The sequence below is a fragment of the Colobus angolensis genome, unplaced genomic scaffold (genome assembly GCF_000951035.1).
Source record: "Colobus angolensis palliatus isolate OR3802 unplaced genomic scaffold, Cang.pa_1.0 Scaffold236, whole genome shotgun sequence".
Taxonomy (NCBI): Eukaryota; Metazoa; Chordata; class Mammalia; order Primates; family Cercopithecidae; genus Colobus; species Colobus angolensis.
Window position 1 is genome coordinate 775,230 of NW_012115555.1, and position 22,763 is coordinate 797,992.

General features: G+C 52.7%; 4 protein-coding genes across 9 annotated transcripts in view; 2 read left to right on the top strand and 2 right to left on the bottom strand.

Annotated features, from left to right (window-relative positions):
* Position 1: 1 nt before the first annotated feature.
* Positions 2-7,033, bottom strand: NELFE (negative elongation factor complex member E). 3 transcript variants are annotated; one of them, XM_011944762.1, is made up of 11 exons: positions 6,298-7,033; positions 5,999-6,081; positions 4,554-4,623; positions 4,306-4,451; positions 3,141-3,215; positions 2,981-3,018; positions 2,453-2,814; positions 2,196-2,340; positions 1,978-2,032; positions 1,627-1,729; positions 2-310 (listed from the first exon to the last, which is right to left on the bottom strand). In XM_011944762.1, exons 1-11 carry the CDS (start codon positions 6,308-6,310, stop codon positions 213-215), a joined length of 1,188 nt encoding a protein of 395 aa, XP_011800152.1. In that variant the 5' UTR covers positions 6,311-7,033; the 3' UTR covers positions 2-212. The 3 variants fall into 3 exon arrangements, with proteins under 3 accessions (XP_011800152.1, XP_011800154.1, XP_011800153.1); XM_011944764.1 differs by having other exon boundaries at positions 2,453-2,724; positions 6,519-6,736; XM_011944763.1 differs by having other exon boundaries at positions 6,519-6,736.
* SKIV2L (superkiller viralicidic activity 2-like (S. cerevisiae)) lies at positions 6,431-17,635 on the top strand. 2 transcript variants are annotated; one of them, XM_011944760.1, is made up of 28 exons: positions 6,431-6,840; positions 6,923-7,026; positions 7,619-7,728; positions 7,829-7,946; positions 8,043-8,157; positions 8,277-8,351; positions 8,617-8,670; positions 8,774-8,964; positions 9,125-9,253; positions 9,487-9,632; positions 10,017-10,163; positions 10,292-10,376; positions 10,563-10,669; positions 10,991-11,137; positions 11,215-11,311; positions 11,484-11,696; positions 11,803-11,913; positions 13,335-13,565; positions 14,269-14,406; positions 14,564-14,701; positions 14,845-14,949; positions 15,287-15,434; positions 15,528-15,654; positions 16,213-16,423; positions 16,571-16,681; positions 16,756-16,974; positions 17,164-17,304; positions 17,399-17,635. In XM_011944760.1, the coding sequence occupies exons 1-28, from the start codon at positions 6,819-6,821 to the stop codon at positions 17,597-17,599; spliced, it is 3,741 nt and encodes a 1,246-aa protein (XP_011800150.1). In that variant the 5' UTR covers positions 6,431-6,818; the 3' UTR covers positions 17,600-17,635. The 2 variants fall into 2 exon arrangements, with proteins under 2 accessions (XP_011800150.1, XP_011800151.1); XM_011944761.1 differs by lacking the exons at positions 7,619-7,728; positions 7,829-7,946; positions 8,043-8,157; positions 8,277-8,351 and having other exon boundaries at positions 6,798-6,840.
* Positions 17,636-17,691: 56 nt separating this feature from the next.
* Positions 17,692-20,162, bottom strand: DXO (decapping exoribonuclease). The gene is made up of 7 exons (XM_011944759.1): positions 19,804-20,162; positions 19,195-19,556; positions 18,788-19,023; positions 18,482-18,701; positions 18,219-18,354; positions 17,988-18,082; positions 17,692-17,903 (listed from the first exon to the last, which is right to left on the bottom strand). Exons 2-7 carry the CDS (start codon positions 19,548-19,550, stop codon positions 17,756-17,758), a joined length of 1,191 nt encoding a protein of 396 aa, XP_011800149.1. The 5' UTR covers positions 19,551-19,556; positions 19,804-20,162; the 3' UTR covers positions 17,692-17,755.
* STK19 (serine/threonine kinase 19) overlaps positions 18,969-22,763 on the top strand; it is an 11,757-nt gene continuing 7,962 nt past the window's right edge. For 2 of the 3 annotated variants that reach the window (XM_011944757.1, XM_011944758.1), the window contains exons 1-3: positions 19,706-20,092; positions 20,178-20,387; positions 20,521-20,657. In XM_011944757.1, the coding sequence (XP_011800147.1) occupies positions 19,846-20,092; positions 20,178-20,387; positions 20,521-20,657 (594 nt within the window). In that variant the 5' untranslated portion in view covers positions 19,706-19,845. Of the gene's footprint in view, positions 19,150-19,705; positions 20,388-20,520; positions 20,658-22,763 lie in introns of those variants that run through there. The other variant, XM_011944756.1, reaches the window with a different exon arrangement.

The following is a 22,763-nucleotide window of genomic DNA, read 5'->3' on the forward strand; positions in this document are numbered from 1 at the left end:
TGTTCCAGATCCTTTTGGGGCAAGGGAGTGGGGAACGGGCACTGGCCATGTTGTTACACTGAGATCAAACCTGACACCCGTTTTTAAAGGCTTAACCCCAATCCCAAGTGCTGAAAAACCAGAGGCTGAGGGAGATGTGTAAGCTTCCACCTCAGTGTTTTACTGAGACCAGCATTGGGGCATATGAGGCACAAGGAATCCAGCTCTGTTCCCTAGAAGCCATCCACAAGGTTTTCCTTGTAGACGTCATCACTGTAGACAATCTGGGTCCTCTTGTCCCGGTGGCAACCCTTAGGGCTGTTCTGGACAGCTAGGGAGGGAGGAGAGGAACAGTTAAGGTCTAAAGGAGATCATACATCAGACCCTGAGGCTGACTCCTGACCACCTCAGTCCTGGCTGCTGGCCCCTGGAAACCCAGTTTCCATGCTGCCCTCTGGTGGCCAGGATGGCCTGTTTTCCTTAGCTCCTTTGTGCCAACCCATGGCCAAGGAGAGTGTAAGTGGACATTTTGATGAATGTTTTGTTCTTAGAAAAATCCCAAATGTCATTGTTGGGACATATAAATGACATTAACCCACTACTTATAGTCAGTATGTCAGAAGCTAAAAACTAGAAAACCTCTGTAGCCCTTTATTGACATGCTGGTCAACTCTAGTTCCTTTCTTTTGCCTGAAAGGCCACTGTTGCTCTGATTCCTTCTTTCTGCTCACTCCTTTCCCAGGAAAATCTACTTTCAGGTAAATGGGTTACTCATACTAAGGAATGCTACTAGCTCCACCAGAACTCAGCCAGCGTGTAGCTTTGTCTCTCAAGCCTCTAGCTGTTTCTTCCCCTTCCTCTTTTCCTCCCTCCACCAGACATGTTACTCTCTTCACCCCATCCAAAGATTCCATCCCCACCACCCTTGAGCTAGAGAGAATCTCTCCCACCCACTTCCCATCCTGTGATCTCTGTACCTTGACACTGGTGGCTGCTCCCTCTTTCTCAAAGCATGTGTCCTTTCGCTTCAGTGGCCCAGGCCCCTCTGGTCCTGCTCCCAGCCCTCTGACCCCTCCTCCTGTCTCCTTTGCTAACGTTAGGCTCAACGTTAGCCTAACATGTCAGGAGAGCTGGAGACATGTGGGGCGTGAGGTGGACAGTCCTGTTTCCTAACATAGTCCCTGAGTATTCCTCAAGTCTAGTCCTGGGTCTTTTTTTTTTCTCCGAAATCAGTATCCCTGATGATCCTACTGTTTGGCAGCCACCCTGTGATACAGATGACTTAATCTATGTTTTCATTCCTTACCTCACACCTGAGCTCCAGACCCCGGATTTTGAATACTTACGAAATTCACTCTACTCCATCTCAAAATGAACAAGCCCCATGAGACACTCATCTTTCTCACCAATCTCACTCCAGCTCCCATTTTCTTCCCTGTTCCAGTTGCTGCTTTGGAAGCTGTTCTCAATCCTTTTCTCTCCTTTCTTTACCTCTAAGTAACAGAGGATCTGAAATTTTCCTTCCCATTCCCACAGCCTCTGCACACACTCTGACCTTGATAATCTCTAGGAAACCCAAGGATGTGTGGGGGAACCAAAAGGAGTGTGCTGTAGGGGAGAGGATGGGAAAGAAAATCCCATTCTTACCGAGGGAGCCCCAGACAGACTTGCCAGTAGCGGCATCCAGCATGGGCTGTTTCCGGGCTATGTTGACTTTGAGCTGTACAGACTCCACCTGGGTCCCGTTGAGCTAAAGCAGAAGAGGGGAGGCAGAGGATGGGGAGGAAAGCATTACAGATAAACCAAAGAAGCTATTCCAGGAGTTGCTATCCTAGGAGTAGACTGAATAAAGAATCTGAGAATGTAAGTTTTTCTGTGCGAATAGGGAGAGACTTTCTTTATCAAGAGGAACCAACTTCTTCCTGGCATCTAGTATTTTGATGAGAACACATGAGAACAGCAGAAGCGATGGGAAGAACAGATTTGCGAAGTTCCAACCTCAGCAACGGCCTGATCTGCCGACTCCATCTTTTCATAGGTGACGAAGGCACAGCTGGGATAAGAAAAAACAGGGTCAGTGGAGAGCCAAGGGGCTCTTCTGGACCCAACGAAACCCAGTGATCACAGGTGGCTGCTGGGAAGGCAGCTTCCTCCAGCAAGTCTCACACCCCAGGATTCGCCCAAGACTTCTCATCATGTCCTGTTGTCATCCTTACTTTCTGGGTGGGTCCATGGAGAGGTCAATGATGTTTCCAAAAGGAGAGAAGGCCCCACGGAGAAGGGTAGGCGTCATGTCTTCTCCGTATACATAGAGAGTATTCCCTTTCCTAGGGGCTCGCCGTTCAGGGAAGGAGTCCGACCCTTTGGGAGCAGGAATCACAGTCACAAGACATAGTCCATCCCACACTTCACTTAGTAGGACCCACATAAACCTCAGTTAAGGTCACCTTGACCTCCAGCCAAGATCACTCACTGCGGAAAGGACCCTCTCGGTCTCGGTCTCGGTCTCGATCCCGCTCCCGCTCCCGATCCCTGTCCCGTTCCCGGTCTCGATCTCGATCCCGATCCCGATCCCTGTCCCGCTCTCGGTCTCTGTCTCGATCCCGGTCTCGATCCCGCTCCCGATCCCGCTCCCGATCTCGGTCTCTGTCCCGGTTCCTCTCATGGCTGCGGTCCCGGCTGCGGCTCCGGGGAGGGGAGGCTGAGGAGTGGGCACCACTGCGTTCTTCATAGCCCCAGTCAAAGCTTCGAGGGGGACCATCACCAGCCCCTGGGCCCTCTGCCTCTTCTCCATCTGGCCCTAGTTCTCGAAGTCGATCACTAGAAGACACAAAGCTGGGGAGAAGCAGACTGAAGATCAAAGGGGGTTTTGACCTTCTCCCCTCAGACCCTGTGGAGACTCAATATTCCCTCAATAGCACAGCTCCTACAGCCCAAACCTCCCAAGGACTCAGGCAAACAACCCCGCCAAGTGGACCCAGTCTTATCTCTACTCTCTAACCTCTCATACAGAGATTTCCTCTGGGGACGTCTAGATGACTGTAAAAGAGACCAAGAACAGTTAAGATGATTCCCAGTTGCTAACATGTGGTCCAAAATAAGTTAGTTTCTCATGTTCCTCCATTCCCAACCCCTCAGGGACAGAAATTAGGAGCCTTTACCTCTTGCAGGTCATCATCAGCAGATATGCTCCTCTGGAACGGCTGGAAAGTGGGGACTGGTCCCTTCTCGGGGTCCTGGAGAGGTGTGAGACCAACCTCAGTGTGGAGCAGGAGGTTGCCCAACCATGGAACCGAGGTGTTCCTCTCCCCTCACCCTCTTCTAGATTTCCTCTGATCTCTTCTTTCCTTTTAATACTATTTACATTTCTTATTTGACTATGTGGTTTTATTTATTTGTTTTTATTTTTTGAGACAGGGTCTCACTCTGTTGTCCAGGTTGGAGTGCAATGGTGCAATCATAGCTTGCTGCAGCCTTGACCTTCCAGGCTCAAGCAATCCTTCCACCTTAGCCTCCCTAGTAGCTGAGACTAGAGATGTGCTTTACCATGCTTGGCTAATTTCTGTATTTTTTTGTTGTTGTTGTAGAGATAGGGTTTCACTATGTTGCCAGGGCTGGTCTCAAATTCCTGGGCTCAAGCAATGCTCCTACCTCGGCCTCCTAAAGTGCTGAAATTATAGGAATGAGTCACTGCCACACCTGCCATTGCGGCTTTTTTGTTTTGTTTTGAGACAGAGTCTTGCTCTGTCGCCCAGGCTGGAGTGCAGTTGTGTGATCTCCACTCACTGCAACCTGTGCCTCCCGGGTTCAAGCGATTCTCTGGCCTCAGACTCCTCAGTAACTGGGACTATAGGCGTGTATCACCATGCCCTGCGAATTTTTGTATGTTTAGTAGAGACAGGTTTCACCATGTTGGCCAGGTTGGTCTCAAACTCCTAACCTCAAGTGATCTGCCCACCTTGGCCTCCCAAAGTGCTGGGATTATAGGCATGAGCCACCACGCCCGGCTGATACTTTTTATAAGTGACTTGATATGTTATGTATTCAGTTTATTTGAACCTCTCTTGAATCTGATAACATTTTCTGCCCTTTCCATCCCTTAGAGCGACATATTCCAAGAGCTCCAATCCAAGGTGGATTAGAACTACAGAATTTGTAAAATGGAGAATTCAGGAGTCATCTAGTTTTTTCATTTTATATTTGAGAGGCGAAACTCAGAATGGTACAGCAATTTGACAGTGCTTGAGTATGCATATTTTTCCCCAAACCCATCTACATTCCAACTTGGAGGGATGCCCTGTAAACAATCCTTCTGTTTGTGCTCACCTTTAACTTCCCCTCAAGGGTCCGAGAACGCTTGAAGCCTGAGTTCTTGGTCTCAGCCTTGATGGCACTGATGGCTCCTGACTTCACCAGCTGCTTTGCCTGCTCTGTTGCTGTGGCTGTGTCCACGACAGGCTGCTCTGACAGTGCTGGAGTGATAAGGGGAAGAGGCATTATGTTGACCAGGCCATGATGAAAGTCAGCCCCATGTTGCCCACTTCCAGTCCATCCCCATTTCCCCTGTCACTCACAGCGTTTGACACCGCCTTGGCTGGTTGTACTGCTGCTACTTTGCTTCTTCAGAGCCAGCAATGCCTTTTTCTGGGAACAAGGGTGAGAGGAGAGAGGTCAGTGAGGGCCTGCCCCTAGCCGGTTCCTCTCCCAAGGCCCCTGGGCACATCACTCCAGGGACCATCTTTCTTGATGCCCTCAGAATGGTGCATTGATGTGCTCTGCCTCTTGCTTCTGGTCCCCTAGATCATGTATGATGCTGGAAATTCCTAATCTAACCAAACCATGGAACCCAGAGGTTTTCCAGAGTGTTACATTTTTGAGGTTGAAGACAAAGAATTTGATTGTGGACTAGAATCTTAGGATATAAGCTGCAAGTAAGTATAAGTTTATGTGCCTTTCCTGGAGGCTTCATCCATCTATTTCCCGCATACTGAAAGAGGTCCAGACATGACTTTGTAACAGGGATATCCAGGAGGCTAATGCATTGTTCCTACCCTCAAGAAGCTTATAGTCTGAGAAATAAAAATAAATTGGGTGAGTTAGCAATACGATAAGAGGTGCAGATTATTCATACCTGAAAGCTAGTAAGATTTTCTGATGTTTAATGGCTATTAAACTAGGCCCTCCCCCGTATCTCTGCATGACACAGAGGGGAGAAGGGTATTTTAGAAAAAGAAGACAGGATGGCAAACATGCAGAGGTAAGAACGCTTTGGGAATGCATGTTTTGGGACTAGTGAAGAGTTCTACTTTACTAGACAAGGCTGCCAAACTAAGGTTTTGGGGCTTTGTTATATAGACAATGTGAAGCCATTTATGGTTTTTGAGAAACAGAGGGAGCAGAATTTTGTGTTTTCAATGGATCGTTTGACCAAGAGTGAAGAAGTCTGTTAAAAAAAAAAGACTGAGAAATTTGTTGAGAGACTATTACAATGGCCCATGTGAATGTCAATAAAGCCCTGCTCGGGGGAATACACAATGAAGAATAAACAGGCAAAATTGCTTCAAAAGAAGAAACAAGAAGACTTGGAAAATGCCTGACTATGCAAATAGCGGAGAAGTCAGAGATGAGATTTTGAGTCCAAACACGTGGCAGAATTGGTGTAGTCAATCTTATTTGGAAGATCAAGAATAGAAAGATGATAGCTTCAACTTTGGATATCTGAAGTTTTTCAGTATGACACTGGATAGAACTGGGAAAACAAACTTGGGGATCATCAGCTCCTAGGTGGTACTAAAAGCCATTGGAAAGGAAGACAATTCCATGGCCGATTGCATAGAAAAGACAGAAGGTCCACACCAGGGCTTGGGAAAGCCCACCTCTCGAAGCTACGCTGTGAGGTGGGTGATATGTCTCTAGATATGGGCCAGAAAAACTTCCCCATTCGCTCACACTCACCCCAGATCTTCTCAGAGTGCAGAGTCTGTGAAAGGTTAGGCCATGCCCACACACAGTCCCTCACCTTTTTCTTGAGTTTGTTGAATTTCTTCTGCAGAGCCTCCTCTTCCTCGCTCAGTCCGGGGGGTATCACCAACATGGTGGCTCCTGGTTCAGGGGCAGGGCCCAAGACATCTTTCTCCCCTGTTACCACCCGGGGTTCACACGCCGTCCACACTATACCCAACTCCACCCCTTCAGGTCTGCCTACTCTTGCCTTTGGCTTTCCCTACTCCTTGCTTAAACCAGGATGCTGTCCAAGCTCCCGCTGGTCGGGATCATCCAGCATTCCCTCCTGTCTCCAGGGATCACAGACACCAGCACCTCGAGGAACCATGTGGCTCAGGGAGGGACAAACACCCACTCCGTTGGCAAGACGATGGCACCCGACCCCCCTACCCTCGCAGGGGTAAGGACAGCCGCGGGGTTCGAACGGCAGAGAAGGCGGTGGAGCCAGCGTAGCGCCCTCAGAGCAACTCAAAGAGGAAGAAGAGAGAAAGGGCTATGAAAAAAGGGGCCGAAAAGTGAGGAGCAGAGGGCCTTACCTGAGGGGGCGGCAACCGCGGGCCCCACGGTCTCCGGCCGCGCCCGCGCTGGCCGCTGATAGCGGGCTCACAACGATGACGTACGAAGGGCGGAAAACGCGGTAACCAAGGCTGCCCCAGGCACGCACTTCCGCCCGGCCTTCCACCGGTCCAGGTCTGCCCCTCCGCAGCGATAGTTCACACTCTCGGCGGGGCCGTGCCGGAACTTGTCTCTACTTCCGCCCGTTCCGGGGCGGGGCTTACCTCGCAGGGACTACTTGCGGCATTTCCGGGCTGCTCGGCAGCCGCTGTGGCTCTAGAATGATGGAGACAGAGCGACTCGGTGAGGGGGAGGGGAGTGAAATGGAACGGAGTAGCAGACATGGAATGACCTTTGACCCTTGACTTTTGACTTTTCCCCGTAGTGCTACCTCCTCCAGATCCCCTGGACCTACCCCTTCGGGCCGTGGAGCTCGGATGCACGGGTCGCTGGGAGCTGCTGAACTTGCCTGGAGCTCCAGAGAGCAGCGTGAGTGACTTTTGACCCTAACCTTTGACCCTCATTGAGTCTAAACCTCCTTCACCCTCCTCACAGTAGGTTCTAGCTTAACCTTGTTCATCTGTGCCTGTACTCCTGTCCATCCCAGCCTGAACGGGTGTTGGACAGATTCCAGCCCAGTGTACTTGCAGTCCATGTGAAGACAGCAGAGAGTCCTGGGGATGTTTTTGCTTTAAGAACTGCTCTTTCTCCATGGAGCTCCCTTTTGTCTCCAAGCACCAGGGCACTTGGTGACTGAGATGCTAGGCTTTGAGCCTCCAACTCTTCATCCTTAGGTCTGGGATCCCTTTTTCTAAAATCAGTGAGTCTCAAATTTCATGTGCTTCATGACTAGCAGGGGAGCTTTTTAAAAATGCAGATTCCTAGGTCCAGTCTCCATGTTTCTGAAATCCAAAATCTGCCCCAGGTAATTCAGTAGCGGGTAGTTTTTCGCCAAGCCTGATTGTCCTAGTCTGTTTGACACATCTACCATTTCTGATCTGAACACAAATCCCATCACCTCTTTTGTCTGCATTTTACCCTCTTTCCTTTCCTAATGCCTCTCATCTTGCCCTTGTTTCAGCTTCCCCATGGCCTCCCTCCCTGTGCCCCAGATCTGCAGCAAGAAGCAGAACAGTTGTTTCTGTCATCCCCAGCCTGGCTGCCTCTGCATGGTGTGGAGCACTCAGCCCGGTGAGGAGTCTGGAGGGGCTTAGACTAGGGTGATGGGTTCCTGAAGGAAGCTGGGACAGAGGAAGAAAAAAGACCCAAAAGTTACTTTTTTTCCCTCCAGAAAATGGCAGAGGAAGACGGATCCCTGGTCTCTTTTGGCTGTCCTGGGAGCCCCAGTCCCATCTGACCTACAGGCCCAAAGACACCCAACCACAGGCCAGATACTGGGTTACAAAGAGGTAGGAGGTCAGGGGTCAGAAGAAACAGAGTTGGGGAGAAGGGGAGGTGGTCGGAGACAAGCTCAGCCTCATTGGGGCTCTGATCTCTTGCTTTAGGTCTTGCTGGAGAACACAAATCTCTCGGCCACAACCTCCTTGTCTCTTCGCCGGCCTCCAGGGCCAGCCTCCCAGTCTTTATGGGGAAATCCAACTCAGTATCCCTTCTGGCCAGGTGACTCTTGTGGAGATGGGATGGTAGAAGAGCGTGTCCTTAATCTCCAGGGAAGGGTTCCCCACCTATCTCGTATTATCCTCATCCCATGAATTCCTGTCTGTCCTGTCTCTTCCCAGGGGGGATGGATGAACCCACCATAACAGATCTGAACACATGGGAGGAGGCTGAGGAGGAGATAGACTTTGAGAAAGGTAAGGTAGGGCTCTGAGTCTGAGCCCTGAGGAGGAAGAGCCCAGGCTATCACTGGGCTACTGCTAGCCCTCCCATGCCTCTGAGAAAATTAGAAAAAGATATCCTGTCCATAACAATCTTTACTGTCATCTGTTGGGAAAGTGTCATAGCAAACATCCCCATCTACAGCATCTGTCCTGTAAATGGTATCTTTTAGGTTTATATAACGTACACAATTTGTTCACCAGTGTGCAGTGACCCTGATTCCATGTCCCTGTCCTACAGATCTTCTTACTGTTCCACCTGGTTTCAAGAAAGGCATGGACTTTGCACCAAAAGGTTCGTTTTGGTTTTTGAGTGGGGTGTAGGAGAAATCATGTCCTTCTCCTAAGGAACAGAGATGTCAGCATGACGAGGTTGACCTTGTTGCCTTGCTCCTCAGATCGTCCAACTCCAGCGCCTGGACTGCTAAGCCTTAGCTATCTGTTGGAGCCTCTGGATTTGGGTGGGGGTGACGAGGATGAGAATGAGGCAGTGGGACAGCCAGGAGGTTCCAGAAGGGACGCTGTTTCAGCCTCTCCCTGCAGTACTCCCCTGGCCCGAGCAAGCAGTTTGGAGGACCTAGTGTTGAAGGTTGGTGGTTCTGCATAGTGGAGGCAAGAAAGAGCCTTGCCACCAGGATGTGGGCTGGCTAGGATGGGTCTGAGGGGAAGAAAGGGACATCTTTTGGGAGGAGTGGTAATCGAGAGCCCTCTGGTTGTATCTTTATTACCCCTACCCCTGACTCTTCCAGGAAGCGTCCACAGCTGTATCCGCCCCAGAAGCCCCAGAGCCTCCACCTCAGGAGCAGTGGGCCATACCTGTGGATGCCACCTCCCCCGTTGGTGATTTCTATCGCCTCATTCCCCAGCCAGCCTTCCAGGTACTTTGGCCCCATCTTCACATGCTCCTCTACCTCTTGCTGGGTCACACTCCCAGCCGACCCCTTGTCTCCTCTATCCGCCAGAGGTCACATCCATCCCAGGCCAGTCTTGGTCCTTAGTCCTAGCCTCGGCTGGCTCTGACCTTCATCCCCCTGCCCTGTGTGCTCCATGAGCAGGAGGCAGGAAGGCCCTGCTCCTTTCTTCAGCTCCTGTCTATTTCTCTCTCCCATAGTGGGCATTTGAGCCAGATGTGTTTCAGAAACAGGCCATCCTGCACTTGGAGCGGCATGATTCTGTCTTTGTTGCAGCTCACACATCTGCAGGAAAAACAGTTGTGGCTGAATATGCCATTGCCCTGGCCCAGAAACACATGACACGGTACGAGTTCCTTCGCCAACCTCCCCCTTCACCAGCCAGCCCCATTTTCTCCTGCAGCCTTTGAAAATCCCATCTCTTCCCCCACCTCTCTAACTCATCCTTTAAGTGAGAGGTTCAGGGGTGAGACTGAGACAAGAGCCTAGAGAGAAATGAAAAGGCATGGTGGGGAGAAAGGTTAGAAGAATGACCTGGGTTGGTTTAGGAAGGGGTTGGGGACAGAATTGTTCTGGGGTTATATCATGAAAGAGAATGTAAGGGCAGTTTGGGTGAAGAAGAGGAGCAACTAAGCTTCTGGGGCATGCTTCTGTGAGCGCTCCATGTGGGAGAGGAGGCGTGGGCCATGAGTCTGCAGAGGGACTGGCTAACTTCATATTCTTTCCCCAGCACCATCTACACTTCGCCCATCAAGGCCCTGAGCAACCAGAAGTTCCGGGACTTCCGAAACACGTTTGGGGATGTGGGGTTGCTCACTGGGGATGTGCAGCTGCACCCGGAGGCCTCCTGCCTCATCATGACCACAGAGATCCTTCGGTGAGAGATAGACACTCAATACAGGGGAGTTTTGGCTGGGAAAATGTGGCTGTTGTGGAGAGTGTGCTGTCTGAAGAGGGGATGGAGACGAGCCACTGGGGAGTCAATCCTTGGCCTCTTCTCCCCAGCTCCATGCTGTACAGTGGCTCAGATGTTATTCGGGACCTGGAGTGGGTCATCTTTGATGAGGTTCACTATATTAACGATGCCGAGGTAAGGGCCTTGGGCTCCCCAGATGCTGGCAGTCCTTTCCTTTGGGACCAGTTGAGCGCCTCCCTTATTCTACACACTCAGGGCACCTTCCTGCTTTCTTTACCCCCATACGGAATCCCGTGCCTCTTTAGGGGCAGAAGGGCAGCCCCTGCCCTCCTGTGATCTCTCTTCCCTCTCTGTGCCCAGCGTGGGGTCGTGTGGGAGGAGGTGCTCATCATGCTCCCTGACCACGTTTCTATCATCCTTCTGAGTGCCACCGTCCCCAACGCCCTTGAGTTTGCTGACTGGATCGGGTGAGACGTGTGTCCTGAGTTGCCTGGTTGAAGGGGTTACAGTACTCCTTGATTGGGGTGGGAGGACTAAGTCTACCATAGCAAGGAGAGTGGTCAGGCCTTAGGGGTGACGCTGGGGAACATGTCCCACCTGGTGGCTGTGGGATCCCCTTTGGGTCTAGATTACTTTGCATGTTGAAATGGAATGGGATGTTGGGGGATAGCCTTCCATTTTGGGTCTCAGGAAAGACTGGGTAAAGTTGGAGGGGTAGGGAAGGGGGTGAGGATGTGGGTTCCTTCCCACACTCCCATCCCTGACTTGCTACCCTCTCCTTCCTTCAGGCGACTGAAGCGTCGTCAGATCTATGTGATTAGCACTGTAACCCGCCCCGTGCCCCTGGAGCACTATCTTTTCACAGGGAACAGCTCCAAGACCCAGGGGGAGCTCTTTTTGTTGCTGGACTCCCGAGGAGCCTTCCATACAAAAGGGTGAGCCCCGAGAAGGGAGAAAGAGTTAGGGCTGGGCCCCTAGCTGGACATGACAGCTACCCCTCCCTGTGCCCCAGGTACTATGCAGCTGTGGAGGCCAAGAAGGAGAGAATGAGCAAACATGCCCAGACCTTTGGGGCCAAGCAGCCCACACATCAGGGGGGCCCTGCACAGGTGAGAACTGGGAGGGTTTTGTACCTGCCAGCACCCATTTTTCCTCCCATCTTTTTTTTTCATTGTTCCCCAGGGGTTTTGACTTGAGCTTTGAGCACTGCCCCAGTTAACACTAGCTCACCTCTCATTGGTTCAGGAACTCAACCTCTGCCCCTTCCCCTTCCTTCTCCAGGACCGCGGAGTGTACCTGTCCCTCCTGGCCTCCCTCCGCACACGGGCCCAGTTGCCTGTGGTGGTGTTCACCTTCTCCCGGGGCCGCTGTGATGAGCAGGCCTCAGGCCTCACCTCCCTTGACCTCACCACCAGTTCAGAGAAGAGTGAGATCCACCTCTTCCTGCAGCGCTGCCTTGCTCGCCTCCGTGGCTCTGATCGCCAGCTGCCCCAGGTGCATCTGTGTGTGTATGTGTGTATGCATGTATACATTTAGCAGACTGGTAGAGATAGGGTGTTCTGAGACTCCATCCCTGACCATGGGCCTCCTCCCACCAAAGGTCCTGCACATGTCAGAGCTCCTGAATCGTGGCCTGGGTGTGCACCATAGCGGCATCCTGCCCATCCTCAAGGAGATCGTGGAGATGCTCTTCAGCCGTGGCCTGGTCAAGGTGCATGTGGTGGTGGGAAGGGGACTCCTTGGTGCTTGTTACCTGCTTAGGGGCTGCCCAGAGGGCAGAGGGGCAGAGGTCTAGGCAGGCCAGTGCTGTGGTTAAGAACCTGGGCTCTGGATCCAGACTACCTGGGTTTGAATCCCAGGTCCACCGTGTATTCATAGTATCATCCTGGACAAATTACTTAACCTTCCTGAATTTCAGGTTTCTCATCTTAAAATGGGGATGCATAAGATATGAACACGTAGGTCTCAGAAAAGAAACCCAGGAAGCTAGCAAGCATTTGAAAAGTTATTAGTAATCAGAAATATAAAATTGAAGTACTCACAAGATATGACTTTATAGCTATTAGACTGGTAAAATTTAGGAAACTAGTTAATGCCGAGTGTTGCCAGAGTTGTAGGAAGTTGCAGAGTTCTGGGAATCCTTGTACAGGATGCCTAGCCAGTTTGGAATGCACCCTGGCACTATTTAGACAAAATAACTATATTGGCCAGGCATGGTGGCTCACACCTGTAATCCCAGCACTTTGGGAGGCTGAGGTGGGTGGATCACGAGGTCAAGAGATTGAGACCATCCTGGCCAACGTGGTGAAACCCTGTCTCTACTAAAAATACAACAATTAGCTGGGCACGGTGGCGTGCGCCTGTAGTCCCAGCTGCTCGGGAGGCTGAGGCAGGAGAATTGCTTGAACCCAGGAGATGGAGGTTGCAGTGAGCCGAGATCACGCCGTTGCACTCCAGCCTGGCGACAGAGTGAGACTCCATCTTAAAACAAAAACAAACAAATAAACAAAAGGTATATCATACTCTGAGCCTATATTTCATTCCTGGGTATATATCACCAAGAAATTCTCACTGTGGTCTGAGAGAGAACATTTACACCCTTCCTTTGTTTGTGGTGGCAGGGTGTTGGTAGTACCAGGGTGCCCTTCACTGGGAGAGAGGGAAAGTTAGTGTGGGGGATGCACTCGTAGAGTGTTCTGCAGCAGTTGGAAGCAGTGACCACAGGAACATGGACAGATGTCGAAACACTAGGTGGAGAAAAAGAAGCAACAAAAAATCAGATATATAACCACTTTTTATATGAATTATAAACTACAAGCTCACAAAAGAAGACATGTTCTATAAGATCATATTTATATAAAAATATTTGTTGGATACATTGGAATGATTGCAGTCAGGGATGGGAATGGGATATGGGGGTAAAAGGAAATAAATAGAAATAAGTAGCTACATAAGTAAAATGAGGAAAACAATAGTACCAACCCCATAGATTTGCCTGGAGAGTTCGATGAGATCCCATAAGTAATAACTGGGATGGTGCCTTGTGCCTACAAAGTAAGGTGGGCTTGGCCAGGGCTGGGGGCGTGTGTATGTAGAGCCTTTGCTGATCCTTTCTGTTCTCCTCTGTCCCAGGTCTTGTTTGCCACAGAGACCTTTGCCATGGGAGTAAACATGCCGGCTCGTACAGTAGTGTTTGACTCCATGCGCAAGCACGATGGCTCCACCTTCCGGGACCTGCTCCCTGGGGAGTATGTGCAGATGGCAGGCCGGGCAGGGCGGAGGGGCCTGGACCCCACAGGCACCGTTATCCTGCTCTGCAAGGGCCGAGTGCCCGAGATGGCAGACCTGCACCGCATGATGATGGTGAGCGACCCAGCATCCTGGGCAGGGCCCCAGCTCCAGGACCCTGCTGGATTCTGTCTTCATTCTCCTCTCTTCTGACTTGTTCTTTTTCTTCTTCTTCTTTTTTTTTTTTTTTGGAGGCAGGGTCACCTAGGCTGGAGTGCAGTGGCACAATCTTGGATCACTGCAACCTCTGCCTCCCAGGCTCAAGTGATCCTCCCATCTCAGCCTCCCAAGTAGCTGGGATTCCAGGCACATGCACCATGCCTGGCTAATTTTTTTTTTTTTTTTCTATTTTTTGTAGAGATGAGGTTTTGCTGTGTTGCCCAGGTTGGTCTTGAACTCCTGAGCTCATGCAATCTGTCTGCCTCAGCTTCCCAAAGTGCTGGGACTATAGGTGTGAGCCACAGCGCCCAGCTTCCTCTGACTTTTTTGTTTTGCCTGGGAGAAGCCAAGGTAGGAGTGAGCAAATCCAAGGATGAGATTGAAGCCCATCTCTTCCAGTTTTCTCCCCTGTGAATACGGAGCTAGATGGGGCCTTTGAGTCTATTTATTTCAGTTTGCTCCCTTATGTTACAGAGGAGGTGAGCAAGTGGTTTGCCAAAGGCCCCATGGTTGCAGAGCTGGGACCAGGTCTGATGGGAGTAGGCCCAGTCCAGAAGACTGGCTGGGGTGCAGTAGGTCCCCCACCCTGATCTCACTGACTTCTCTGACCTGATTCCAGGGGAAGCCATCCCAGCTGCAGTCCCAGTTCCGCCTCACGTACACTATGATCCTCAACTTGCTGCGGGTGGATGCCCTCAGGGTGGAGGACATGATGAAGAGGAGCTTCTCTGAGTTTCCTTCCCGCAAGGATAGCAAGGTAAGGAGCCTGGGTAACCAGTATGTGGAGCAGGAGGTTGGACAAAGCCAGGCTGGGAATAGGTAGGCATCCAGGGGCCAGTGTGTTGAGGGTTGGGGGTGTGGCAGACTGGGCCTGGAGACCCCTCTTTCACAGCTTCCGCCTGCTTCCACCCAAGGCCCATGAACAAGCCCTGGCCGAACTGACCAAGAGGCTGGGGGCTTTGGAGGAGCCTGACATGACTGGCCAACTGGTCGACCTGCCTGAATATTATGGCTGGGGGGAGGAACTGACAGAGACCCAGCACATGATTCAGGTGAGCAAGTGTGAGTGCTGAGGAGGTGATAGGAGAAGGGAGGAGGAGATCGTGTCACTCTAGGTGCTATTAAACTTAGTCCAAGTGTCTGTCCCTGTGATGCCTCCTCCCATCTGTGCTTTGTGTGCGTCCCTGCTCTTCAGCGACGCATCATGGAGTCTGTGAACGGGTTGAAGTCTCTCTCAGCAGGAAGGGTGGTGGTTGTGAAGAATCAGGAGCATCACAACGCACTGGGAGTGATCCTACAGGTGAGGGTGATGGGAATTTGGACTCCAGAGGGTGGGAGGGAGCAAGCCCTCTCTCCATTTTCCCCACTTGGCCAGGGCAGGTTGCATCACCACAGGGTCCTCATTTTCCCCTGTTGCCCTCCTTTTCACCCTCTCCCTTCCCATCACCACATCATGCTCACTCCTTCCTCCCACCACTCCAAGAAGTCTGCTCTGATTGCTTGACTTGGTCGCCCCTCTCTACTGGTGAGCTCTGCATGGTTGCTTCCTGATTCGTGCCCAAGGGTGGGTATCTGGTCCCTGCCTTTGATGTCTACTCCTCACACCCCGCTCTCCTGGCCTCTCTGACCACCCCCAGGTCTCCTCGAACTCCACCAGCAGAGTATTCACAACCCTGGTCTTGTGTGATAAGCCCTTGTCCCAGGACCCACAGGACAGGGCGCCGGCCACTCCAGAGGTGCCCTATCCAGATGACCTCGTGGGATTCAAGCTGTTCCTGCCTGAAGGTGAGAGTGTGGCAGATGCCTGTTTTCTGCCAGCAGTATAAGCAGGATGCCTGACTCCATGGCAAGGTCTGCCCTGCTCTGCCTTTTTCACAGGGCCTTGTGACCACACCGTGGTCAAGCTCCAGCCAGGAGATATGGCTGCCATCACCACCAAAGTGCTCCGGGTGAATGGGGAGAAGATCTTGGAGGACTTCAGCAAGAGGCAGCAGCCAAAATTCAAGTCAGAGATGCTAGGGAGGCCCTTTTCCTCCAGAGGGGCATGTAGAAGCGGGGAGGGGCAGTGGTCTGGTTTTCCCCAGCCTGAGGGAGACCATGAAGCGGTGGGGTTGTAGTGAGGGGGCTCCTCCAGCCTAAGGGAGACTGTGAAGTGGGGGTTGTAGTAAGAGGGCTCTCACAGCCTGAGGGGGGCTTCTGTGGGAGAGAAGATCTTACCCCAGATCTTTTTTTGTTGTTGTTGTTGAGACGGAGTCTCGCTCTGTCACCCAGGCTGGAGTGCAGTGGCCGGATCTCAGCTCACTGCAAGCTCCGCCTCCCGGGTTTATGCCATTCTCCTGCCTCAGCCTCCCAAGTAGCTGGGACTACAGGCGCCCGCCACCTCGCCCGGCTAGTTTTTTTTTGTATTTTTTTAGTAGAGACGGGGGTTTCACTGTGTTAGCCAGGGTGGTCTCGATCTCCTGACCTCGTGATCCGCCCGTCTCGGCCTCCCAAAGTGCTGGGATTACAGGCTTGAGCCACCGCGCCCGGCCATCCCAGATCTTAAGATCTGCTCCCTCTTCAGGAAGGATCCTCCCCTTGCAGCCGTGACCACTGCTGTCCAGGAACTACTGCGTCTGGCTCAGGCTCACCCAGCTGGACCCCCCACCCTTGACCCTGTCAATGACCTGCAGCTCAAAGATGTGTCAGTTGTAGAGGGTGGGCTCCGGGCCCGGAAGCTGGAGGAGCTGATCCGGGGGGCTCAGTGTGTACACAGCCCCCGTTTTCCTGCCCAGGTAGGACCCTGGGTGCTAACTCCCGAGCTGGGAGTAGGGGCTTTTCCTCTGTGGTTCCCTGTAGACCGACCACCCCCATCTCAGCCCTTGTCTTCAGTCCACCCCTGCTAAGGGGCAAGGAGAAGGCTGACGGGTGGCTCTCTGCAGTACCTGAAGCTGCGGGAGCGAATGCAGATACAGAAGGAGATGGAGCGGCTGCGCTTCCTACTGTCAGATCAGTCACTGCTGCTGCTTCCTGAGTACCACCAGCGAGTAGAGGTGGGCGGGGCAGTGGTTGGGGCAGGGGGGCTAGGGGATAGCAGGGTGTCCATTGCCCACTCTTTTTCTTGCAGGTGCTCCGAACCCTGGGTTACGTGGACGAGGCGGGCACCGTGAAGCTAGCAGGGCGGGTGGCTTGTGCCATGAGCAGCCATGAGTTGCTCCTCACTGAGCTCATGTTTGACAATGCACTAAGCACCCTGCGGCCTGAGGAGATTGCTGCCTTGCTCTCTGGCCTGGTCTGCCAGAGCCCTGGGGATGCTGGGGATCAGCTCCCAAACACCCTCAAGCAGGTAGGGGATATCACCCCTTTCTCCCTGCCAGGGCTGTGGCATTCCTGACCTCCATCCTCAGGTAGTCCCCCAGGTGACCCCCTGCTGCCCTGTAAGTGCCCCGAGGATGGGAATGGCTGCCTCCTTGATCTGGTCCTTCCCTCTCCTGGAGCAGGAAGGCAGGCCTTAATCTCTCCTTCTTCCCTGCAGGGAATAGAACGTGTCCGGGCTGTGGCCAAGCGGATTGGTGAGGTCCAGGTGGCTTGTGGCCTGAACCAGACAGTGGAGGAATTTGTGGGCGAGCTGAATTTTGGGCTGGTCGAGGTTGTATATGAGTGGGCCCGGGGCATGGTGAGTACCTGAGGTTTGGGATTTTGCAGACGGCTGGCTGAGGTGAGCCTGCCCAGGGTGGGCACATCCAGTTCTCACCCTACTTTCCCCATAGCCCTTCTCCGAGTTGGCAGGGCTCTCAGGGACCCCCGAGGGCCTGGTGGTCCGCTGCATTCAGCGCCTGGCTGAGATGTGTCGCTCACTGCGGGGGGCAGCCCGCCTAGTAGGAGAGCCTGTGCTGGGTGCCAAGATGGAGACAGCGGCTACCTTGCTACGGCGGGACATCGTATTTGCGGCCAGCCTCTACACCCAGTGAATGCCCCATGTAAAAATGTGATGATAAAACAGCAAACCACTGTGTGTGCTTGTGTTGTTGGGCAGGGATGACTCAGCTAAGAAGACAGCAGAACCTCTTAGAAATATGCTTTTATTATCTGCACACAGAGATATGACTGCCCCCCTCTAAACATCACTATTTGGGGGAGGGAGTCTTGGGGGGTAATGGGAAGTCCTGAGTCATGGCTTCCACGTACCATATAGGCAGGAAGGCATAGGGTGCATCTCGGTGTACAGACACGGTGACTGGGCCACCAGGCTCCCAAGAGAAGAGGTGAACAAGCCTGGGGGGCAGATGGAGGAATCAGTTGAGGACCAGAGGCTGGATCCTGGGATCCAGAGAAGATGGACAGAGCCGAATGCCTCACCTGGGGTCATCCTGGACCACCGTGCTCTGGGCAAAGCTAAGGAAGGCGGCACAGAAGTTCATGCACACAGAGGGATTCCAGCCGTCACGGTCATTCTGGAGCAGGCAGAGGAGGCGGAAGATTGGCAGGGGGGTGGTGGGACGAGGGGAAGGCAGGCTGCTGCCCTGGACGCTAGACCTGTGGTCTTGGTGTTTGGGGATGCGGGTGGGAGCTGCAGCATCATTCCCTTACCCTGACATAGTCAAACATCTTCATGGTAGGAAAGGTCTTGAGGGAAGAGACAAAACCCTCTGGGTTACGGAAGCCAGCAACAACATTCGGGACCCCTGGGAGGAATGACTGAGCCCACCATTTCAGGAGCTTGTGTCTGTCAGGAAAAGCAAGGGGTCAGTGGGACCCCTCGTCCACCCTCCATTCTGCCTTCACCCTCCTCCCCAAGTCCCTTTCCCAGCCTTCAAGTCTAAGCTCTCGCCCTGCCCACCCCTATCCTGAACCTGTAGAAGCTCCTCCATTGGCGCGGGCTGTGCATCTCCTTGGAGGTCTTGAGCTCCACATAGCAGGTGGGGGGCTGTGTGGACGGGGTCTGGGGGTCTGTGCAGTCTACCTCGCCTGAGAAGAGCAGAGGGTGGCTTCCCAGGCGGCTGCGTAGCACAGAGCAGAAGGCCACGTTGGTGTTAACCTCCCCAGAGGGGTCTGGGGAGCTTCCAGGTTTGTCTGCACAAGGAGAGAAGCAGCAGCAGGGGTGGGGGGCTCTCAATCTCTGGGAAGGGGAAGGGGGCTATGAAGCAGGGGCAACTCACCTGCACACATGTACTGCTCAAATTTGTATCCCATGTACATAAGCTCCCGGAGGAGCGGTGGCCGAGCAAGCCTCTGGGCCCGGGCGTTCGGCGTCTCCACCTCACTCAGGTATAGTGTTCCCTGGAACCGAGAGGCTGCCAGCTGCCAACCCTCCTGCTGCTCATACGGTGTCGTCAGCAATTTTGTCAGGTGCCCCCGCCACGTCACTATGGCCTCTGCCAGCCAGCCTGGACCCCTGAGAGGCAGGAGTTACAGGCTGAAGGTCTGACACAAGCATTAGTGAGATGCTCCCCTCGAAGAATAGTCTGTTTCTTCTAAGGACTGATTCTCACCCCGGCTGTGGCTCTCCTAATTTTAGAGGGTAGGTACGGGTCTCCAGATACACTGCCTGCCACGCTTTGCTCACCCCTCCAACCGGCCTCGGTGTTCCAGGAGCCAGCATAGCAGGTGGTCCAGCCTTTCTTGGACCTCCTCGTCCCGGGGCTGGTATCGATCCGGGTATCCGTCTCTGAGGTCAAAGTTGGGGCCTGGACCGTTAGTGGGGGGTGGGCTATAGTAGCGCAGGGCTCGGGCATCTCCATGGTACTGGCGTTGAGCATCCAGGGAGAAGCAGCCCAGTTCCGAAGGGCGCCGGTAGAAAGGAAAGGGCCCAGAGTAGAGGGCAGGGTCTGTGGGCAGAGAAGGTGCTGGACGGGGTAGTTTGTTCCGAGGCTCAGCTACCTCTGTCTTCTCAGCTCCTCTCTTGGTCCCCCTGGGATCCATGAGGTCCTAAGGGAAGCAGGGGGACAGAGTTTCCATTTTACAGAGAAGGCCTGGAGAAGGATGACTGGTTTAGGACTATGCGAGCCACCTGATCGCCAGGTTCTGGCCTTGAAACATTCAGGCCCCTCAGACGCCACAGCGGCCAAGCTCTCATCCTGCCTCTTTCCTTGCCCTTCACCCACCCTCCCTCCAGGTCTTCCAAATGCAGTGAGGTTAGGAAGGACGCCTGCGCTCAGATCAAGAATCCAGTTACCTCAAAGCTCCCCAACTTCCACCTCCGCAGGGCTATGACGTCATGGCAGGCACACCAGAGGCCGAAGGATGCAAAAGTGGTTTTTCCGCTTTCGATGATGCAATCATGCAGCGACAGTGGCGGGCAAACCCCTCCTGGGGCGGGGGAGGTGTGCGCTTTACCAAGGAGGTTGATCCCAACTTGGCCACCGGCGCCCCTCAACACCGCCCACGAGTCCCCAGGCGTGCGTGCCCTTGGAGGGAGCCAATCCGCGGTCGGCGTGGGGCCCGGCCTGGCGGACGTGGTGCGGGTATCTGCGTCGCCACCGCCCCTCCCAACACTGACTGGCCTGAGGGATGACAAGTTGACGCCCTCTTCGTCATCACCTGGTCTAGGAGGGACGCCCGGGGAGACCGTACGTCACTGTTCTGCGCCGGAAGACCCTATTTTCAGGTTCTCTTCCCTCCATTCCTACCTCTTCCCCGGTACCATAAAATCCCGGGATATGAGCCGAAAGAGGCATCACCTGGTCTCGGAGACCTTTGGAGTTAAGAGGCGGCGGAAGCGAGGGCTTGTGGAGTCGGATTCTCTTCGGGGCGAGCCAGGTAACCATGGCAACCTCCGGGGGCGGGGCTAAAGACCCCAGCTGGGTGGGGCCTCGCTTCCGGTAGCCGAGAGTTTTGTTAGAACCGCGTCCCCGCCCCAGTTCCCTGTCTCTGACCCGGTTTCTCGGTCCAGGGTCGGCGCGCGCGGCTGTCTCAGAGCTCATGCAGCTGTTCCCGCGAGGTCTGTTTGAGGACGCTCTGCCGCCCATCGTGCTGAGGAGCCAGGTGTACAGCCTCGTGCCTGACAGGACCGTGGCCGACCGGCAGCTGGTGAGGGGCGTCGGTGCGACCGCCGGAGGCCCCTTTCCTGACTCCTAAAATTTCTTGTCCCTCGGTCACTCCGCCAGCTGTTCAGCAAGCATTAGGCCTTTCAGAGGAGGGCACTGTTCCGGGCACTGGGGTGCCACAGAGACCCTGTTAAATGGGCCGCAGGCAGTACAGGGCATTTCAATCATGGAGGGAGAAGAACGAGGCTTTTGGGGAAACCGAGTCATGGGGCATCGTTCGAACATAGAGCACTGGGAGTGCAGACAGACGTCAGATCATGACAGGCCTTGTACATCAGTGTTGTTTTCATCTTACACTGAGGCGATGGGCTGGTAGAGAATGTCATAGAGAGAGGGAATGGTGTATTGGAGGTAGTAGATGAGGCAGGGAGGTCAGCTAAGAAGATACTGCATCTGAGAAGTGGTGAAGGCCTAAATTAGGTCAGTGCAGTACGGAGGGAGAGGAGAGTGAGGAAGAGGGAGGAGTCCAGGACAACTCAGACTTTCCAGATGACGGCGTGGCTGGTGGTATTAGGAGCACATTTAGTTGTTGGACTACAGATAATGTGTTTAATTTTGTACAAGTTGAGTTGATGGTGCATGTGGAGCATCCAAAGACAAACGTATTAGACAAGTGGATATTAGAGTTGGAGAGAATTCTGGGCCAGTGATAATAGAATTACAAGTCATGGAGGTGTGAATAGCAAGTGGTTAATTCTGTGGATGTGGTGAGATCCAGTAGGAAGAGTGGGTAGAGGAGTGATTTCTAACCTTTTTATAATCTTTAGAAGGTGATAAAAGCTATGGCTATTTCCAGAAAAATGCACGTATGCCACATATACATAGGATGTATGTACAGTTAGGGGGGAAATATTTCACTAATCTTCTGAGGTCCATGGTTAAGGACTCCAAGTTTAGAGTGGAAGTTGATAGGGTCAAATCCACAATGCTGGGAAACACTGTCATTGAAGGCAGTGTTACTGAATGTATGAGCTGAGTTATGCCTGTGTCAAAATTACATGGGCTGCTTATTTAAAAAATACAGGTTCCTGGGACTCATCCAAGGTTAATGAGTTACAATCTCTTGGGGTGGGATTTGGGACTCTACACTTTTGAACTGCCTCAAGTCCTTTTTAAGTGTGCCTTAAAATTTGAGATCCACTGACATAAAGGGAAAGCAGAAGAAGAGGAATCTGTGACAGAGGCAGAGAGGGAATTGCCTGAGTTCAGAGGAACCCAGAGGCCGGAGTGGTGGCTCACGCCTGTAATCCCAGCACTTTGGGAGGCCGAGGTGAGTGGATCTCTTGAGCTCATGGGTTTGAGACCAGCATGGGCAACATGACAAAACCCCATCTCTACAAAAAATACAAAAATTCGCCAGGTGTGGTGGTACGTGCCTAGGGAGGCTAAGGTGGGAGGATTGCTTCAGCTGGGGAGGCGGAGATTGCAGTAAGCTGAGATAGCATCACTGCACCCCAGCCTGGATGATAGAGCTAGACCTTGTCTCAAAAAAAAAAAAAAAGTAACCCAGGAAGAGGCCTATTGTAAAAGTAAAGATATTTTTGAGAAAGTGAAGTAGTTGGCAGTATTAGAACCTGTGATTCAAGACAGTGGTCTAAGAAGAGGGAAGAGGTAAAGTAAAATATAAACTGAAATCTAGGCTGAGTGTGGTGGCTCATGCCTGTAATCCCACCACTTTGGGAGGCTGAGGCAGGAGTATAGCTTGAAACCAGAAGTTTGAGACCAGCCTGGGCAACAAAGTGAGACCCCGTCTTTACTAAATAACTGAGACCCCATCTCTACTAAATAAATAAAATAAATTGAAACACAAAAATTCTTAGCTGGGCATGGTGGTATGCACCTGTTGTTCTAGCTGTTTGGAAAGTTGAGGCAGAAGGATTGCTTGAGCCCAAGAATTTGAGGCTGCAGTGAGCTATGATTGCACGACTGCATTTCAACCTGGGTGACAGAGTGAGACCCTGTCTCTAAAAAAAATGAAAACACAACCAAAAAAACCCAGAACTGAAATCTGTCCATTGGATTTAGCAGGTAGAAGGTTAATAGTGATCTTTCAAGAAAAGAGGGAAGAAAAGGAAGGCAGTCTGGCTCT

Excerpts from the sequence above, each read along its gene's own strand:
- NELFE (XM_011944762.1), bottom strand. Across the intron at positions 2,341-2,452 it reads CCGAGAGGGTCCTTTCCGCA|GGTCGGACTCCTTCCCTGAA; the intron begins GTGAGTGATCTT and ends CTGCTCCCAAAG. Across the intron at positions 2,033-2,195 it reads TCCATGGACCCACCCAGAAA|CTGTGCCTTCGTCACCTATG; the intron begins GTAAGGATGACA and ends TTCTTATCCCAG.
- SKIV2L (XM_011944760.1), top strand. The coding sequence starts at position 6,819 with ATGATGGAGACAGAGCGACTCG. Across the intron at positions 8,352-8,616 it reads GGAGATAGACTTTGAGAAAG|ATCTTCTTACTGTTCCACCT; the intron begins GTAAGGTAGGGC and ends CCTGTCCTACAG. Across the intron at positions 11,138-11,214 it reads GGAGCCTTCCATACAAAAGG|GTACTATGCAGCTGTGGAGG; the intron begins GTGAGCCCCGAG and ends CCTGTGCCCCAG.
- DXO (XM_011944759.1), bottom strand. The coding sequence starts at position 19,550 with ATGGATCCCAGGGGGACCAAGAGAGGAGCTGAGAAGACAGAGGTAGCT. Across the intron at positions 18,702-18,787 it reads TGAGCAGTACATGTGTGCAG|ACAAACCTGGAAGCTCCCCA; the intron begins GTGAGTTGCCCC and ends CTCCTTGTGCAG. Across the intron at positions 17,904-17,987 it reads GTGGTCCAGGATGACCCCAG|GCTTGTTCACCTCTTCTCTT; the intron begins GTGAGGCATTCG and ends TCTGCCCCCCAG.